General features: G+C 34.1%; 4 protein-coding genes across 4 annotated transcripts; all 4 read left to right on the top strand.

Moving 5' to 3' along the window:
• The first annotated feature begins 7,679 nt into the window (after positions 1 to 7,679).
• LOC149886253 (uncharacterized) lies at positions 7,680 to 9,975 on the top strand. Its single transcript, XM_090094350.1, has 6 exons — positions 7,680 to 8,286; positions 8,362 to 8,606; positions 8,704 to 8,777; positions 8,950 to 9,304; positions 9,419 to 9,830; positions 9,967 to 9,975. The coding sequence occupies exons 1-6, from the start codon at positions 7,876 to 7,878 to the stop codon at positions 9,973 to 9,975; spliced, it is 1,506 nt and encodes a 501-aa protein (XP_089950476.1). The 5' UTR covers positions 7,680 to 7,875.
• Positions 9,695 to 10,480, top strand: LOC149886252 (uncharacterized). The gene has a single exon (XM_090094205.1). It carries the CDS (start codon positions 9,975 to 9,977, stop codon positions 10,431 to 10,433), a length of 459 nt encoding a protein of 152 aa, XP_089950331.1. The 5' UTR covers positions 9,695 to 9,974; the 3' UTR covers positions 10,434 to 10,480.
• Positions 10,481 to 11,918: 1,438 nt separating this feature from the next.
• On the top strand, positions 11,919 to 15,181 carry LOC149886251 (uncharacterized). The gene is made up of 2 exons (XM_090094349.1): positions 11,919 to 12,004; positions 12,655 to 15,181. Exons 1-2 carry the CDS (start codon positions 11,919 to 11,921, stop codon positions 15,179 to 15,181), a joined length of 2,613 nt encoding a protein of 870 aa, XP_089950475.1.
• Positions 15,182 to 15,331: 150 nt separating this feature from the next.
• LOC149886250 (uncharacterized) lies at positions 15,332 to 17,911 on the top strand. Its single transcript, XM_090094348.1, has one exon. It carries the CDS (start codon positions 15,332 to 15,334, stop codon positions 17,909 to 17,911), a length of 2,580 nt encoding a protein of 859 aa, XP_089950474.1.
• Positions 17,912 to 19,338: the final 1,427 nt, after the last annotated feature.

Below are 19,338 nucleotides of genomic sequence, written 5' to 3'. Positions count from 1 at the left end.
CGTTGAGCTGTTTTTATCGTGTTTAAAATTTTCTTTTGCAGATAGTCGTTGATGTCTTTAATTTCATAGCTTCCATCAGGAACGATGATGTTTTCCCAATGAGCTCCATTGTTCATACTGTATTTGAAAGAATTGTTTTTACTGTTTACATTTGGAATGCTATTGTACGTTTCCAAGCCGAGAAAAGCCATTTCGTAACTTTTTCCTTTCTCGAAAACGATTTTGTCTAAAAAATCAGTCGTGATAACACTTGATTTGCCATCTCCATCGATTATAATACCAGACATTTTTTTATGTCGTGAAATTTTTTTAGATCCTTTTGGATCAGTGGAAATCTACGATTTTTTAAATTAGAAAAAGGCAAATTCGTCAAACCCTCTTCGGTATTCTCCACCGCCCTTTTTGGAGGATAGATCAATGACAGCAAATCCGTGATCCTCCTTCCAGCAATCTCTTAAAAAATCTTTGAACTCTTCTATTTTCATGTCGCGAGAAGCGTAGAATCGATAAATGAAATTGACAATATTATCGTCTTGAGGAAAGAGACAAATAAAGTTGGCATTTTTTCGTATGGTCTGTCCTGGGAGCATGAAATAATTTTGAGCGAGGTAAAAGCAGTCAACGTTGGAGTGTCTTCCTCGCATATAATATGTTTCGCATTTGTTTTGCATAGCATCTAGCAAGTCGTCAAAGATCATCAAATTGTTTTTAGCCTCATCGAGATCTGCAGGGTCAGGCACATCATCATCCGTTTCTAAAAAACGGCATTCTATTTCTTCGAAATCATTTTTTGATCCGTGGAAATTCTTCGAAATTTTTGAAAAACCGTCAATAACATCATCATGGTTTAAATTAAATTTTATCATTTCTTTTTGCGGCTCGGTCTTGAGCAGATTGAGAATGTTTTCTTTTGACAATTTCTTATTAAAGGCGCTTTTGATTATTTGGTATTCGGGTTGAAAAAGAGATTTGCCAAAAAATTGCAAGTGGTTGTAATCTAACCATCCAGGCTTGAGCAGCAAATTGAGAAGCACCGTTGTTTTTCCACACCCAGAATTTCCAACGATGATTCCTCGAATGCTTCTTGGTAAAAGCTTGTTGTTGTTTCTTTTAGGTTTTTCAGTAATACATTCCAAATTATCAATATCCATTTTATTAAAACTTTTACATTTATATGTTAAAATGTACTGCGTTAAATGCAAAAGAGAAACTGAAACCATTCACTTGAAAAATGAGATGACAAAAAACAACAGGCCTATGTTGAAAGGAACTTGTGACTCTTGCGGAACGACCAAATGCCAATTTGTTTCTTCGCATGCGCTCGATGGATCATCTTCTTCGAGATCATCTTCTACAAAAGGAGGTGATTTGGTGGAATTGGTCAAAAAGCTGCCGAGCAAAGTGAAGCTTCCGTGGGCAAAATTTCCAGGAGAAATGCATATTCCAGGGATGAACTTTGCAGGGCCTGGATCCAATTTAGACAAGCGACTGACATCTACGGACATGTATCAAGATTGGAGCAAGACGGTAGACAGAGTGGACAATGCAGCATACCACCATGATTCGGCTTATAAATATTTCAATGACCGACAAAGCAGAAATTTAGCAGATCAGATGATGCTTGAGGAGATGAATTCGATTCCCAATCCCACTCAAAGAGAGATCAACGAAAGAAAGCTCATTACTCCTGTGATTAAAGCCAAAGCTAAATTTGGATTGGGTGTGAGTGATTTGAAATGGACGGATCAGCTTGCAGAGGAGCTTCATAAACCAGTCATTCATCATTTTAAAAGAAGAAGGGTGATTGTGAACGACATTGATGAGATATGGGCTGCAGATTTGGTAGACATGCAATCGTTTTCAAAGTTTAACAATGGCGTAAAATATTTGCTCATGGTGATTGACGCGTTTTCAAAGTATGGATGGATCGTTCCGTTAAAAAGCAAAACAGGCTTTGAAGTAGCTGAAGCGTTGAAAAAGATTTTCGGTGAAAGAAAATGCATCAAATTGTGGGTGGATAAAGGAAAAGAATTTTACAACAAGCACGTGAGAGCGTTAGGTGTTCAATTGCATTCCACTGAAAACGAGGAAAAAAGCTGTGTCGTTGAGCGATGGAACAGAACGATGAAAGAGAGAATGTTTAAATATTTTTCAGCCAACAATACTAATAAATACATTGACGTTTTGGATGGTGAAAAATTACAACAACACAAATCACTCTTCCATCAAAATGACTCCAGTGGAAGCCAGTGATGAAAAGAAAAAAGGTAGGGTATGGTGGAATCTGTATGGCAAACAGAGAGAAAGAGCAAAACCAAAATTTTCCATCAAGTGCGAATCGTAAAAAAGAACTCTCATTTTGAAAAAGGGTATACACCGAGATGGACTAAAGAGGTTTTTGCCGTGTCAAAAGTTCAGTATACGGATCCTCCCACGTATAAAATCGCTGATGCTAACGGTGAAGAAATTCAAGGCACTTTTTACGAGAAGGAGATGCAAAAGACGCATCAGGACATACTCAGGATTGAAAAAATCGTTCGCAAAACCAAGAGCAGATCATTGGTGAAATGGTTGGGTTATCCAGACTCGTTTAATTTATGGGTGGACAATAAAGAATTGATAAGTTTGCAAAAATGATCTAAAAATTATTTTAAATATTTTAAAAATGCATGCTCCTCACAAGTTTTTTAGAAAGTTGCCTCAGCAGAAGTTCACAATTTGGAATTGCAATTAAGGTTTTTAGAAGAGAGGATCAGAGAGTTGGAGGAAAGAAGACCGAGTAACATTATTGTGTCGGGAAAATCGTTGGATCATCCACCCTATTACAACACGAACGGACAGTATGAGATTTTTGCTAAGAAAGACATTAAATTTGTTGCTCTCTCCCATACAACGATATCTTTATCCATTGGACTGAATTTGGAGAAAGGTGTTGCAGTGGTGACATTAATGAATAAAATCACTGAGCAGTTGAATTATAGAAAGAACGAAGTTATTATTTCAGAGTCTGTAGAGAACGTTATTATGGACGTGAACAGCAACAGCAAAGAGGATGTGATTGTTAAAAAAAGCGAAAAGCTCTGCATGATTACGCACATTGATTTAAAATAATCTTTCTTAATGAAAAAATGGAGATATTGAATGAAAAACTTTATCCAGCTCTTCCAACGGCTCCAGTAGATGAAGGACATGTTTATCGTCTTCAGAAGATCGGAGAGATTCAGAAAGAAATAGAAACTGAAAAAGCAAAGCGAGTTCATCTCAGCAAAAAGTACCATCGCGTTTTCAGAATCTTTTTGAATGTGGACAATACGATGCAAGGTTTATGCATAGCATTGGGTGCAACTGGAATAGGGCTTTTGTCAACGATTATTGCAAGTCCAGTAGCGATTGCGTTTGAAGGGGTGGCTATTGGAATGGGTTTTTTTATCGATTATTGGCAGTCAAGTGAATAAAAAGATAGCATTGAAAGCGTAAAAGCATGAAAAGATAAAAGTGTTGGCAGAGTCAAAATTGAACACGATCAGCGAGCACATTTACAAAGCGTCGGTGGATGGAAGAATAAGCGATTCAGAATTTCAGTTGATTTTAGAAGAGCTTCAAAAGTTTAAGACCATGATGGGAGAAACACGAACCAAAGTCAAAAATGGAATAGATGAAGTGACTAAAGAAAACTTGATCCAAAAAGGCCGAGAAGACGCGATTCAAGCGTTCAACAATATGTTTAAGAAATCGTAGATTTCCCACGGATCCAAAGGATATAAAAAACATTAATGTGAAAACTGATTTAGAATTTTATGTTTGCGTATTCTAAAAAGATGTTTTTCTTTAAAATACAAGACCCGGATAAAAGAAATGAAATTGTGAGAGAGATTAATGACAGAAGAAAGAGGATTTACCAAGGCAGCATTGACAACAACATTTCAGAGTCAAATTTTCAAGCTAATGCGATAAAGCTGTTTAAACCTCTCATCGAAAGCAACGAGAAGAACGAAAAGAAAAGATTTGTATCCAAAATGCCTTTTGAAGTGAATAAAGTTGAAGATAAAATGTTCATTGGTAACATGGAGGTTGAAATGGATGGAGATGACATTATTGTTGGCGATGAAAGGTATGAAAGAACAAAAGGTCTTTGGGATCTCATGACTAAATATGAAATACCGAGCGAGTATACGGATGAAGATTTCCAAAATTATGAAAAAATTTTAATGGACAGTGATGCTATACGATCTGATACGAAGCCGAATAAACCGAAAGCTTCAAGAAGACCAAAGTATCAGAAACTTATTGCTCCCATTTGGGAAAAAATGATGCGTATTGAAAAAGGGAAAAAAGGTCATGGAGTGATCATTCTTCCTAGCGATCCGAATGCGCTGGTGGAAAAGCTTGAATTGAGTATTGCTTCCTGGCATGCTGGGAATAAGGGATCAAGAAATGTAGCTGTGAGCATTTGCGATGAGCTGTTGAGACAAGGGGAGATTAATAAAGCGGAATACAAATCGATAATGAAGACAATTGATAAAATTTAGTCATCAAGGGATTTTAAAATCGAAGATTTCCAAGGATCATGAGATGATTTAAAAAAGAAAATGTTTATTTAAAAATGCTCATTGTGAACAAAAGAAGATATGCGAAAAAGAACGTTGTTGGAGGAGGTGATATTCTAGACTTGATTAAAAATTTCATTAAAAGAGCAGCTGCTTCAAGTATGTCAAAAGCAACAATGAATATGCTAAAAAATGCTGCATCAAGCAAAATTGGACAAGAAGCGATTACAGCTGCAAAATCTGCTGGCACAGAGTTGGCTCTTTCTGCCATTTCTGCTGCTAAAGATGTGGCTGTTGATAAAGGTAAAAAGACCATTGTGAAATTAAAGACTGGTTCATCCATTCAAACTAGGAAAATGTCAAAACAGAATGCGATTCGAATCCAAGATCTAGTGAAGATGGGAAGAGGACTTAAAATCGCCTAATTTTAAGTGATCGCTTGAAATGATTTAAAAAAATTTTTCTTTCCATAAAATGATAACTACCGATCGATTAAGACTGACTGATAAACCAGAGTATGACACTGGCATTGAAAAATTGGATTTTTTTGAGTACCTTCCAACCAATCTTGATTTAAATTCTTCAGGCACGATCACTTTTGAAATCGACTGTCAATCTATTAAAACACTGCCCTCAGAGGCTTACATTTTTATTGAAGGAGTGTTGAAAAAGAGTGATGGAACTTTTTATGAAGCCACAGACAAAATCGCCTTGGTGAAAAATGCTTTGATGTATTTGTTTAACGACGTGACTTATGACTTGTCTGGAGAGCAAGTGGAAAGAGTTATTTATCCAGGTCATGCCACTACCATTCTTGGAATGGTGAAATACCCTCACGGATTTCAGATTACAGATGGTATGAAGCAAATGTGGTTTATGGACACATCAAATCTTGTTGAAAATGAAGGATTTAAAGTTAGACGAGACCATTTGTTTGCAGACACTACATCCGTTGGCGCTTTTTCGTTCAGGATCCCTTTAAAACACGTTTTTGCTTTTTGCGAAACCTATGATAGAGTTGTTTATGGGTTCAGACACACCATCACCTTTACAAAGAAAGAATGCGATGATGCGATTTACAGAGCGGAGAGCTCCAGTATAGGAATGATTGATCTTAAAAAATTCAGGCTTTATATGCCACGCGCTGATTTGAGTGTTTCGAGAAATGCTGAATTCATGAGTTTAATAGCTCAAAAGATACCTATCGAAGTACCTTATAAATCAAACAAATGCGAAAGACAGCTTATTCCTGCTGGCCAAACGGAATTTACCTGGTCGCTTGGAAGAATCACTGACAAAAGCGTTCCGATGTTTGTTTTGTTTGGACTTCAGACGAACAGGCCCTCTAGTCAAACTGTTAATCCGTCACTATTTGACCATTGCGATATTAGCAATTTTTACGTGACCGTTAATGGAATAAAGTACCCAAATTATAATTACGACTTGAATTTTAGCGAAAAGAAAGTGGTCATGGCTTATGCAGATACGTTTTCTTTTGATGAAAAATATTACGGCACAAACGAACTTATTTGTCAATCTGGGTTGTCCTTGTTTCAATATATAAAACTGTATCCTTTGTTCTTTGTTGATATCAGCTAGCAAAAAGAAAGAGTGGCTTCAGAAACAGCTGAATTGGTGATCAACCTTAAATTTCGAACTTCAACTGTTGCAAATACCGTTATCTTTGCCGTGGTGATCTCTGATAAAATGCTTCATTTTGTTTCAGATAGAACTCACATGACTGCTGTTTATTAGATCTTTCAGATCCGTGGAAATTCTTTGAATTTTTTAACTTTTTTAAAAAAAATTGAATTGGCTTAAAAAATTTTCTTTCCCTTAATAAAATGAGGTATACAACTTCGTATTTGAAAAATTTGTTAAGGGAAAATGGTGTTACCAAAACATCAAACAATTTAATGGGGTTGATGATGCTCGCTGTTGAAAATAATTTGATCAGTAAAGATTCGCTTTTGGAAAGTGTAAAAGAATACAAGCCAGTAGGTCGACCAAGAATTCATGAACAAAAGAAAAGAATGATGATCCAAAATGGGACTGGCTTCGTTCAGTTAAAAAAAAGCCTGCCACTATAAGAATGACCAACATTGAAACGGGTGAGGTGAATGAATAAAAGTCTCTTTATAAAGCGATGAAAGAGACGGGACGTGGATGGAGATATTTTAAGAGACGAGATGGCAAGGTGGACGATTAGAGATGTGAGTCGTTTTTTTGGTTCTTGTTTTTTTGCAAAAAAACCGGTTTTTTTGGCCAAAAAAACCAACTGCTTCGTTTTTTGGTTTTTTTGGTTGTTTTTTTTAAACTACTCTTTTTCTTTTTTTAAACACTGAAATAATTTTAAAAATTTGTTTTTAAGTGTTATTTACTAAAAGAGAATATTCATTCCTTTATTTAACATAAGATTTTGTTATTATTGCCTTTAAAGTTCATAAAGTAGCAGATCCCCACAAATTTTTTTTTTTTGTATTTTTTTAACTAATTACTTTAACACCTTAAACATTTAAATAAATATCACCTCAAAAGTGTGTTTATGGGTGATATTAAAACACTTTGTCATTCTCTTATTTAACATACCATTTATCTGTCTTGTTTTACAAGCTCTTCAAATGTTTATCAAATAACATTAATTATTATCAGCAGATTAATTATTATTGTTTTTCAATGACTTACTTATGATAAGCTAAACAAAAACTGAAAAAATTATTTGAAGAAACATTTTTCTTGTAAAATACAGAGACATAAGTAAAGGAGATTTGTCTTTTTTGTTTGTTTTTTTATGTAGATATGTTTTTTGAGTTCGAAACAGTTTTTCTTCAACATTAAAAACAAATTTTTCAACAGAATGAGCGAGTTTTTGTAATTTGTAAAATGAATGAGACCTTTTTTAATTTATGTTTTTTAATTTATAAATAAAATAACACTGCATTGCAAAATGTATATGTATTGTATAAGTTTGCATAGTTTTAATTTTTTCAAATTTTGCTATCTTATTTTATGCTTTTTGTTTTTTATCTTTATTTCTGCAATTGCAAATAAGTTAAATTTGCCATTATTTAATTTCAGAAAGTGGAAATAGTACTTTAAATCATGTTATAAATGTTGCATAAGTGTGTTGTAGTATTTTTATTTTTTAATTTTCCCTTTCATAATTTGTAGTAAAGTAAATTTTTAGTAATACAATTATTATTATTATTTTTTTTGATAGTATAACTGAATTATGAAAATATTTTAGAATATAGCCTTTATAAGGTATTGTAAGCATTAAGCAGATTTCTAATCAAAATAATCCCATCATTTTGATTAAAACACAGTAATGAGTAGTAATAAAAGAGTAGTCTGTGGCCACACTGGGGGTAGAAAGAAAACATCTGTGAGCATTTTGTTTAAGCCAGCAAGCCAGGTGAGCAAAATGGAAAGAGTTCAATGTTCTTTTTGCAATGATGTTATGTCAAAAAGTGGAACACGTATGGCCATGCATATTAAGAAATGTAAAAAATGTCCAGTTGAAGTCAAATACAAACTTTTAAATGATGACACAATCATGTCAAAAAAAATCACGACAGAAAAAATACAAAGAAAAGCAACATGTAAATTTAAAAACCTTATTTCAAGTAATAGTACAAATGTCACAAGCATTATTTCAGACCCTTTAAAAAATTCTGAACCAATTTCTAAAAGTGGTAAATCCTGTTCAATGTTTGATAGCATGAAACAATATGAAAAGGTATCAGCATTTTTTTTTTTTTTTTGTATAGCATATTTGTTTTTAATTGTTTATCTAAGATTATTATTGTCATAGGAATCAATTGATGCACATCTATCTAGAGCTATTTACGCAAGTGGGTCACCCATGAGTTTAGTTGATAATAAATACTGGAAAACCTTTTTGAAAAACTTACGCCCAGCTTATCAGCTCCCATCAACGTATGAAGTGTCAAACACACTTTTGGATAAAGAATTCAATAGAATATCAAGCAATGTTAAAGAATCAATTGCAATAGCAGATTCTGTAGGACTTATGTGTGATGGATGGAGTAATATTAGGTTGGTACTTGTTTAATAAATTTATACAAAAATACTAATGTATTGTTTATGCAAATAATTTAAAAATTAAAACTTGAAAACTATTTACATTTTGCAGAAATGAAGCAATTATTAACTTTGTGTTGACATTGCCTTCATCATTGCCTATTTTATGGAAATCACTACCTTCAGGTAAAATTTACATAAATTTATATTTATTTTTAAGAATAAATAATAAATACATTTTTTAAAAAAATTGTTTTTAACTCTCTCCCAAATCGTAACTTATTTCTTCATGCTCAAAACTTTTAATTTTATAACTGAACAGTTTGTAAAGTATTTACATGAAAGTAATAATTTTCAGGTTCATCAAGTCATTCTGGGGAATACATAGCAGATGAAATAAGGAGGGTATTAGAAGAAATTAATCCTAAAAAAGTTATGGGAATAGTAACAGACAATGCAGCGAACATGAAAAAGGCATGGAAACTATTAAAAATCAGCTATCCTCTTCTAAATTGCTATGGATGTATATCTCATGGTCTCAATTTGCTTTTTAATGATTTTATAAAAATACCTACTCTTTGTGTGTTAATGTCACAAGCAACAGATATTGTAAAGGAAATCAAAAACTCTCACATAATAGGTGCAATATTTAAAGAAATTCAAAAATCAACTGTTAATTCAAACATTTCATTAAAACTACCGATAAAGACCAGGTAATTATTATTTTTATACAATTAATTAAAACGTAGTTTTATATAGTAATCTATTTTATTTCTAATTTTATATTATTAAATTAGGATATGTGATTAAAATCTATTCATTAATAGATGGGGTTCCACTGTGGCGTGTCTTGAGAGTACACAGAAAAATAAACAGTCTTTAATATCTTTGGCCATCTCTGAGCGATGTGTATTGAATTCTACAACAAAAAATAGCTTGTTATCAGATATTTTTAGGGATAATGTTCAAGGATTTTTAAAGCTGCTAGTACCAATAACTGATGCAATCAAGATAACAGAAGCTGACAGCCCAATGTTGTCATCTATAGTTGAAATCTTTTATAATTTAGAAAATAATATTACTCAAAACATAGTAACCAGTCCTTTAACAAAAAAAGAGGAAGTAGAAATGAAAGAACTATTTGCTAAAAGAAAAAAATTTTGCTTAACAAAAGTTCATATGGCTGCTAATCTACTTGACCCCAAATATCAAGGAAGATATTTAAATGGGGAAAAAAAGGTTAAATTATTAGTAACTTTTGTTTATTTTTATTAAACCAAGTAAAACCATTAATTCATATCAAAATTTTTTTAACAGATTGATGCATGTGAAGTGATATATTCAATTGCTGTAAACTCACCTAATATCAAAATAGATATTTTGATGGCTGATTTAGCAAATTATCAATGTAAAGGAGGAGTTTTTTCAAAAACTTTTATATGGACAGCTGTTGACTTAACGTTCGGTCCAAACTGGTGGAAGGGATTATGTTCATCTACTGAATTAGCAAAAGTAGCAGCAAAAATTCTTCAGCTTCCTGCTACAAGTGCTGCTTGCGAAAGAAGTTTTAGCAGTTATGCAAATATTCACAGTGCCAAAAGGAACAGATTAACTAATGAAAGAGCAGCAAAATTAGTGTTTGTATCGCAAAATTTAAAACTGGAAGCAATAGATATGCGTGCAACACAACAACCAATTCTGCCTAAAGAACCAATAAATAATTCAGATAAATTTCACGAATCAATAAATGTTTCAGATGAAGAGTCACCTGAACAAGAATTTGAGTCATTTGACCAAGAATCAGAGTTTTCTAGTCAAGATTCTTCTGTAGATGAGTTTTAGTTTAAAAAAAAACAACTTAAAATAACATTGTTTTTTTATCAATTTTTGAATTCAAATTTTGAAAAGAACAAATAGTTTGTTAACTATTTTAGCAATAAAAAAATCATTAATTTAACTCTTTTGTGAACTCTGTTCACGCTTTAATAAAAATAGATTAATTTTAATATAATTTGATATAGAATCTAAAATACTCAAACAAAACAAAACATTTTATATAAGTTAAAAAAAAATTAAAAGTAAGTAAACAAAAAAACTAAAAAGAGCTGTAAAAGCCAAAAAAACTCCAAAAAAACCAAAAAAACCCCAAAAAAACCAAAAAAACACGTTTTTTTGGGTGAAAAAAACATGACAGCAAAAAAACACGTTTTTTTGCATCTCTATGGACGATGGATTGAAGATTGATTATTTTAAAGCATGATTTTTTAACACGGTAAAAGTTAAAAAATTGAATTGGCTTTTTAAAAAATCTTAGTGTTAAATAAAGATGGCAATCATGCGAAGGGATGATCTTTTGAATGCTCTTAATGGTATGTTTGTGTTAACTCCTGATACGATTAAATCGAAAAGTTTGGATAAATTTTTAAAAAACGTTCGAAAGCTTCCAAAGGAACATCAAACGATTTTCAAGGAAATGGTTGAAGTTGCACCTTTAAAAGAAGTGGTCCTGCTTATAAAAGAAGATATCGACCTTCGTAATAAATTCTTTATCGGCACCAATTGGAAATTAAATGCTAGTGGTCGTAATAATTGTCGCAAAATCACTGAGCAGATTAGAGAGATTAAAAATATGTATTCCTCTTAATTTTTTAGATTCTTTGAATCCGTGGAAATCACAAGTTATTTTTTAACTTTTGCTGAAAAAAATTGAATTCGAGTATAATAATTGACGACGATTAAAACAGATGGATAACATGCAAAGCACACTTATTGACAAGCTCAGACAGTCTGGAAAAATGCTTGAAAAAATTTACAAACTTGAACTTAAAGTTTATTTGAAACTGAGTAGACCGTTGATGAATGATGCGTTTGAAAAGAACTACATGCCAATTCACGAAATGATTCAAGACCTTCACAGAAGTCAGCTGCTTGATGAAATCATGAGGAGTGATTTGAGTAAAACAGACATATACAAAATAAAAAGGCTTTTTAAACACGATATTTATCATCTAAAATGGATATTGGGTAAACAAAGTGAAATGTTAATGATGCGGCTTATGAAGGAGATATAGTCCATGCCCTTGATGGAGAACATTACCAAATGATCCAACTCTTTGGTGATGAGGAACTGCTGATGGAAGACTATGACTCTCTAAAAGAGATGAAAAATCAAATCGACCTCGCCATTTTATTATTTGAATTGGATGAAATAAGGCTTTAAAATCACCCTTTTTGATTCTTTTTGAAGAATTAAAAATTGAAATCGATTAAGATAAATGACAACGAATAAAAAAGATGGAGAGGAAGTATGTGATTGAATTTGATACCATGGGTCGTGCACATTTGTTTGATGAAGACAAAGAAATTCATGCGGCTGGATGCGAATTTACTGCACATGACGAGTGGGGAAGAAAGTATACGATTAGATTTGATGAAATGGCTCAAGCGCATGTATACGACTCAATAAGCGAAATTTTTGCCAACTATCTTGTTTCATAAGATGATTTTTTAATTCTTTTCACGCGAGAATTAAAATATGCTGACAGTGTGTTAAGATTGAAAAAAAATTGAATTGGCTTAAAGAAAATCTTACCGGAAATAAAATGAGTCTCCAATCTTCAGAAAAATCTATCGCTAAAGAGCGAAAAGTTGAAAGCATCAAAAAAAATTTTCCTTCCCTTAATAAAATGGGTGATAAAGCATTGAAAAAAGTCTCAATGGCATCTGTCATAAACATTTATTAAACCACGCGATGACGTCAAGTATTTTTACAGTAATTAATATATGGTATGAAGTTGGTAATTATTATCTTATTTTTAGTTACGAATAATTGTCTACTATGTCAGATTTAGTATAAATAACGCTGTTTTCTTAATAAGAATATATATAAACAAGTTTCAAAAAAGGCGTTGAGTCAATCTTCCTTAGTCAGTTAAAAACAAAGAAATATTCACAACACAAAGTGGCGACCCTGCCAGGACACTGGAATCTACGGAACACTCTTCAAGCTATCAACTGACGTAAGGAATCAAAGATTACAATAGAATTTAAAATGCCTCCGAAGCAACGCGAAGATCCAATCGCTACACTATCAAAGGAAATTGGAACTAACATTAACAAAAGTTGAGCGACTTGGTCTGGAAGTACGCATATCATTGAACAATAACGATATACACACACTAGATAGATTAGAACCAACCATCAAAGCAAAACTGTCGGAGACTTTTAACTTAATCCAAAACATAGAAGAATTAAAAAGAGACGAAGAAAACGCCGACAATCAAGAAATCGACAACTGGTACGAACAACAGAACAACTTAATTAAACAGCAAAGCGAACTTCTGACCTCGCTGGAAGAATACCGCGTAGAAAGAGAAATTACGAAAAAGAAGAAATTGCACGAAGAAATTGCTCGTGTAAAAGAAGAACTAAATGAACAAATACAAGAAACAACTCAAAGCATGCACAGTGCACACACAAATGATTGTAAAGCAAAACTTCCCAGACTACAAATTTCAAAATTTGATGGGACTATTGTGGATTGGGTGCGGTTCTGGGAACAATTCAGCACAGAAATTGACAACAGAAGCTATCCTCCAGTAACTAAATTATCGTACTTACGTGAACTATTATCAAACACGCCAAAAGAGGAAATTGCTGGACTCCCTTTTAATGCAAATGGTTATGAAAAAGCAAAAATGATTCTAAATCAAAAATATGGAATCACTTCTGAAATTATACGCCAGCATGGTCGTGATATCATGGATCTTCCCTACATAAAAAATACCGATGTGGATCAAATACATCATTTTTACAGAAAATTAAATGTAAGCATAAACTCGTTGAAAACTTTAAACAAATTGGAAACAGCAGAAATACTGGTACGTGAAACTCTCGACAAACTGGGCCCTGTTAAAGCTGATATTACTCGAACAGATCCAAAATGGCAGGAATGGGGCTTTGAACAGCTAATTGAAGCTCTACGTGAATATACCTTACGAAACCCAGAATCATCTATTGGACGAACAAGAAATAATATCAGAAAAGAAAATTCAAAACCCCACAATAATTGGGAGCACAAAAATCAAATGGAAAAACACTTCCAACATAAAGAAACTAAAAACATTGGCTGTGTCTACTGCAGTTCGCAAAATCATCGTAGTCACGAATGTACGAAACTTCATTCAACACAGCAAAGGAAACAATATCTTAAAGAAAACCATCGCTGCTTCAACTGCACGTCAACAAACCACACAGTATCCAGCTGTCGTAGCAAACGTTCTTGCTACCATTGTCAAGGAAGGCATCATTCATCTATATGCACTGGGGTTAATAAAGACGAATCAAAAAAGGGTATCCTTATGGCTGGATACGAAGGACAAACTTGTCATCCCACAGTCGTTGTGAACGTGGGCAAATATAAAGTGAGAGCACTCTTGGATACAGGAGCTGGTAGTTCGTATGCTTCATCTACGCTAATCAAGTACCTAAAGTTAGAGCCAAATAATTGGGAATCGAAAAACATTGAAACAATGACTGGATCAGTACATCAAAACCTTCCGTTGTTCTACACAACTCTATATTCAATAAACGGACGCAACAGCCTTGATATTAAACTCTGCAAGCTAGAAAGGAAAGTGCTTACAGTACTACAAAATCCGAGGATATCCGTCCTAAAAAAGAAATTCAAACACTTAGAGGGATTACATTTTCATAATGAAGATGACTACGATGATCATAAAATTCATCTTATAATTGGTGCTGGTGATATTGCAAGAATAAAGTTGAAAGGTTTCAGGACTGGAAATGATGGAGAAGCTATTGCAGAAGAAACCATATTTGGATGGACGGTTATGGGACCAGGACAAAGCACCTCGGACTGTTTATATTTTACAAAGTCAACCAACGACTGTTACAAAGAACTATATAGCTTGGATGTTCTTGGTCTAGAAGATCAAAGCAAAGGGAATCAAAATGAAGTATATGAAGAATTTAAAGAACAGCTACAACAAGACTCGACTGGTTCTTATCACACTGGATTACCATGGAAAGTAGAACATTCAAAACTAGCATCCTATTCAGATGGGAGTATCTCAAGGTTGCATAGCGTACTTAGAAAACTGGAAAAGAAACCAAATGATCTCATAAAATATAATGCTATTATTCAAGAACAACTCAAGGATGGGATAATTGAGTATGCACCAAACAAACCAACTGGCAAGAGAATATTCTACATGCCTCATCGAGCAGTGATAAAAGAGGACTCCGAAACAACCAAGCTAAGGATTGTTTTTGACGCGTCAGCTAAAGAGTACGGATCACCCTCACTTAACGACTGTTTACATATTGGTCCTCCATTACAACCCTTACTACTCAATGTTATTTTACAAAACAGATTACAACCTGTTTGTCTTACTGGAGACATTAAACAAGCGTTCCTACAAATAAGAGTTGATACTAAAGATCGTGATGTTTTCCGTTTCTATTGGATATTGGACTTGAAAAGTAAAGAAGTAATAACTCTAAGATTTACTCGAATCCCGTTTGGCTGTGCATCTAGTCCCTTTATTCTTGGGGGAGTAATCAATTAACATTTAATGACGTATGAAAAACATTATCCGCATAAAAAGAATGAAATTCAGATAATCAACAGGGGCATATATGTTGATGATATAATCACTGGGTGAGTTGACCTGGAATGTGTCGAAAAATTGAAACAAACAGCAATTCATCTGTTCGAAATGGGAGGATTCCAGCTTCACAAATGGCACTCGAATTTTCCTGCATTAGAAACCAATGATTCAAAAGAGAACAATCATGAAGTTACCATCAATGAACAAAATAAACGTTATTCAAAAATTCTTGGTTTGTTGTGGGACAAAAATGATGACACTTTATTAGTGGATTGCAGACCAACTCGCCAAACAAACATCATAACCAAAAGAGGAATTTTAGAAAGTTTGGCTAGAGTTTTTGATCCACTTGGTGTGATTTCCCCAATAACACTAACAGCAAAACTTATATATCGGCAAATTTGTGATTTAAAATTTGCTTGGGATAAAAAACTTTCACCTGAATTATCAAAGGAATGGATGCTTTGGAAATATACGTTACCAGACCTTACACCAATACCAAGAAGTATAACTGTTTTGAATCATATAATAAAAAAGATTGAAATCCATGGATTTGGTGATGCAAGCAAAGATGGCTGCTGCAGTGCAATATACGTAGTAGTACATCAAGGAAACAAAGTAACTCAAGGATTGTTTACAGCCAAATCACGCATATCAAAACGAGGTTGTTCTATTCCCAGACTTGAATTGATTTCTGGACACATGGTAGCTAATGCTCTTACAAACGTTAAATTGGCACTTGAAGGATACCCAGTTATGGAAATATACGGTTGGCTTGATAGTTCAGTAGCACTGCATTGGATCCTTAATGACAATCGTAAATGGAAGCAGTTTGTATCAAATCGTGTCAAAGAAATCAATAAACGAAGTTGGATTATCTGGCGTCTTTGTCCAACCAATCAGAACCCAGCTGATATTGGAAGTAGAGGAACTAAAAATGGAAAAATTCCACAAATATGGTTCAACGGTCCAACATGGCTTACCAAAAAGAATGAGTGGCCAACCAATATAGTTCATACACAAATGGATGAAGTAATGAAAGAAGTTAATCCAACAAAAATACATAACCTTGCCACAGCAGAGACGTTTAACTACTTTGATGAACTTATGAACAAGTATCAACTACCAAAAGTTATAAGAATAATGGCATGGATCTTAAGAATCATTATCAATCTCAAAAGTAAAAGAAAATGTCGAGGTGTGCTATCAGCTACTGAAAGGAGCAACGCAATGCAGAAGCTGATGAAAATTGCTCAATACGAATTTGAAAAATCCGAACAATTTAAAGAAGCTTCAGAAAGATTGCGATTACATAGAAATCACGATGGGCTTTTAGTTTGCATGGGTCGTATACAAGGTGAGCACCCAATATTTTTACCTCGCAAGCATCCCTTTACAAACTTGGTTATTCAAAGAGCACATGCACAGACTCACCATGGGATGGTTGGTCTGACAATGTCCAAGTTTCGTGAGCATTATTGGACAGATACCTTACGTAGCCAAGTCAAAACAATTATATACGATTGCAATTGGTGTAAAAGATTCAGGTGCAAACCATTACTAGCTCCATTAACAGCTGATTTGCCCAAGTATCGAACTAAAAGCAAATACCCCTTTGAAACTATTGGTTTGGATTTCGCTGGCCCAATCGAATATAAAGTAAGCAAAGAGTGTTACAAAAAATCATACATTGTACTTTATACTTGTGCAACTTCAAGAGCAATCCGTTTGGATCTACTAAAAACAATGGAAAATGAAGAATTCCGTCGAAGTATAAAAGAAATGATTGCAAGAAGGGGCACACCTGCACTCATAATAAGCGACAATGCCAAAACATTTGTAAGTACTGCAAGGTGGATCCGACGATTGCAGAAAGACCCGCTGATAAACAATTACTTAGGTGAAATGAACATAAAATGGAAGTTTAATTTAGCAAGAAGCCCATGGTGGGGAGGTTTCTTTGAAAGAATGGTGGGTTTGGTAAAAAGATCATTACACAAAGCAACTGGAAGGATTCGTCTGACTTTCGAACGACTTAAAGAAATTTTGATTGATATTGAAAATACTTTGAATAACCGACCATTAGGATATATCGAGAACGATATTCAACTTCCGATATTAACACCAAACATGATTTTACATGGGAAAGGTATTACGATCCCTTCCGAAAATGCAGAAGATGACGATGATGAAGATTTTAACAACAAATCGACTACACGAGCAATGCGGTATATCACGAAATGCAAGAACTTAGCGTGGAAAAGGTGGACAAACGAGTACTTAAGATCATTACGAGAAAATCATCAGCGCAAAGGAGGCTATAATCAAAAGGACGTAGCAGTGGGAGAGATTTTCTTGCTTAAAGGAGAAGAAAAGAATAGAGGTGAGTGGAAAATTGGTATGGTAACGAAACTTGTACGCGGAGAAGATAATATAATCCGCGGTGTTAAATTAAGAACGGGAAATAATCAAGTAGTGGAAAGACCGATTCAGATGCTTTATCCGATGGAAATTTGCCAAGATCCTACTAAGATCGAGGAATTCTTAAACGATTCTAAACCTTGCGAAAACATATCAGCAGAGCAAACAAAAACTCTGAAACAAAGACCTTCACGAATGGCGAAATCAAAGGCTAAGGAACTTATTAAAATAACAGCCCTTGATGAACATTTTGATGAGAATTTGTAGATGTTCTCTACAAATTGGGGGAGTGTGTCATAAACATTTATTAAACCACGCGATGACGTCAAGTATTTTTACAGTAATTAATATATGGTATGAAGTTGGTAATTATCTTATTTTTAGTTAAGAATAATTGTCAACTATGTCAGATTTAGTATAAATAACGCTGTTTTCTTAATAAGAATATATATAAACAAGTTACAAAAAAGGCGTTGAGTTGATCTTCCTTAGTCAGTTAAAAACAAAGAAATATTCATAACAGCATCATTACGAAGAGATGCTAACGAAAGGGCTATCAAAGGCTATACCAAAATTACAAGGGAACAGCTCGTTGAAGCTATAAGAACAACAAAACCTGTCATTGGTCAAAAGTCTGTCAAAGAGCCTGTTAATGATCGAAAAGATCGAAACTATTCCAAAATGACTGTGAAAGAATTAAGAGAGATGGCTAAAGGCCAAGGAGTCAAAGGCATCTCAAGACTAAGAAAAGCCGATCTCATTGAGGCTATACAAAATCCTGTCATTGGACGTGGACCTGCTCCTCAACATGTAGCTCGTAGACGGACGACTGAGGCAAGACCGCTTCCGATTGCTCCAAGTCCTGCACCTGTTGCTGATCCTATTGCTCCGGTTATTACTCCACCTGTTGCTGATTCAACAAACGTTATTGCGCCAAAACCAGGATGGTTTTCAAGAATGTTAACATCTGTCTCTAACTGTTTTAACCAACTTAATGATATTGTTGATTCATACGTTCCAACCTCGGTGAAAAATGCAGTAAGCAGCGTGAGAAATAAAGTGGAAAAAACGATCAAGTCAATCAAAGACGTTGCATTTGGTGCTCCGGTTCCAACACCGTCTTCTACAAGTCCGGTTCCTGCTTCAAGGTCTACAGGTGGTCCATATACAGTAAAGTTTAATATGACTAAGCATTCAGCAGAACGTTCTGTTAGACTATTTTCATATGAGCCGTCTTCTTGATACCAAGACATTGTTTCTTTTTTAAACTTGGTGAGAGAGTCTGCTATTCAAACCATGGAAGAGAAAGAAACACAAAGGTAAGAATTGTTTTAGCCTGTGAAATGACTCGCGTAAGCATCTTAACAGGTGAGGAAACTACTCAGACAGCTAACTTTTCATCCTATGCGAAAGGATTATTGGAGGGTGATGATGTACGAACGTTAATGACCGAAATGGAAGAAAAAATCTTGGAACGTAGTGCTAATTACAACAAGATGGGATCCAGTTGCGTCTTGTCAAAGATTTTAAGAATGGATATAAGCTTTGTCGATTATGAACCTTTCAAGGGCTCTTCCTACATGGAGCTACCTGCCAAGTTGAAAAACAAAAAAGCCATCACCAACATGGAAAACAACGACAATGAATGTTTCAAGTGGTGCGTTACCAGAGCTCTTAACATGAAAAATAGAGAC

Source organism: Hydra viridissima, unplaced genomic scaffold (genome assembly GCF_058129835.1).
Source record: "Hydra viridissima isolate aposymbiotic clone 2 unplaced genomic scaffold, HvirCarnegie_v1 scaffold_7, whole genome shotgun sequence".
In the NCBI taxonomy this organism is placed as follows: domain Eukaryota; kingdom Metazoa; phylum Cnidaria; class Hydrozoa; order Anthoathecata; family Hydridae; genus Hydra; species Hydra viridissima.
The sequence above is the reverse complement of the archived record's forward strand: the minus strand, read 5'-3'. Positions and strand labels throughout refer to the sequence as shown.

What these genes read in the sequence shown, in the direction of transcription:
- LOC149886253 (XM_090094350.1), top strand. Translation starts at nt 7,876, where the DNA reads ATGAGTAGTAATAAAAGAGTAGTCTGTGGCCACACTGGGGGTAGAAAG. An exon ending in GCATGAAACAATATGAAAAG is followed by an intron (nt 8,287 to 8,361) that starts GTATCAGCATTT and finishes TTATTGTCATAG; the next exon opens with GAATCAATTGATGCACATCT. An exon ending in GATGGATGGAGTAATATTAG is followed by an intron (nt 8,607 to 8,703) that starts GTTGGTACTTGT and finishes TACATTTTGCAG; the next exon opens with AAATGAAGCAATTATTAACT.
- LOC149886252 (XM_090094205.1), top strand. Translation starts at nt 9,975, where the DNA reads ATGGCTGATTTAGCAAATTATCAATGTAAAGGAGGAGTTTTTTCAAAA.
- LOC149886251 (XM_090094349.1), top strand. Translation starts at nt 11,919, where the DNA reads ATGGGTCGTGCACATTTGTTTGATGAAGACAAAGAAATTCATGCGGCT. An exon ending in CATGACGAGTGGGGAAGAAA is followed by an intron (nt 12,005 to 12,654) that starts GTATACGATTAG and finishes ATGCCTCCGAAG; the next exon opens with CAACGCGAAGATCCAATCGC.
- LOC149886250 (XM_090094348.1), top strand. Translation starts at nt 15,332, where the DNA reads ATGGGAGGATTCCAGCTTCACAAATGGCACTCGAATTTTCCTGCATTA.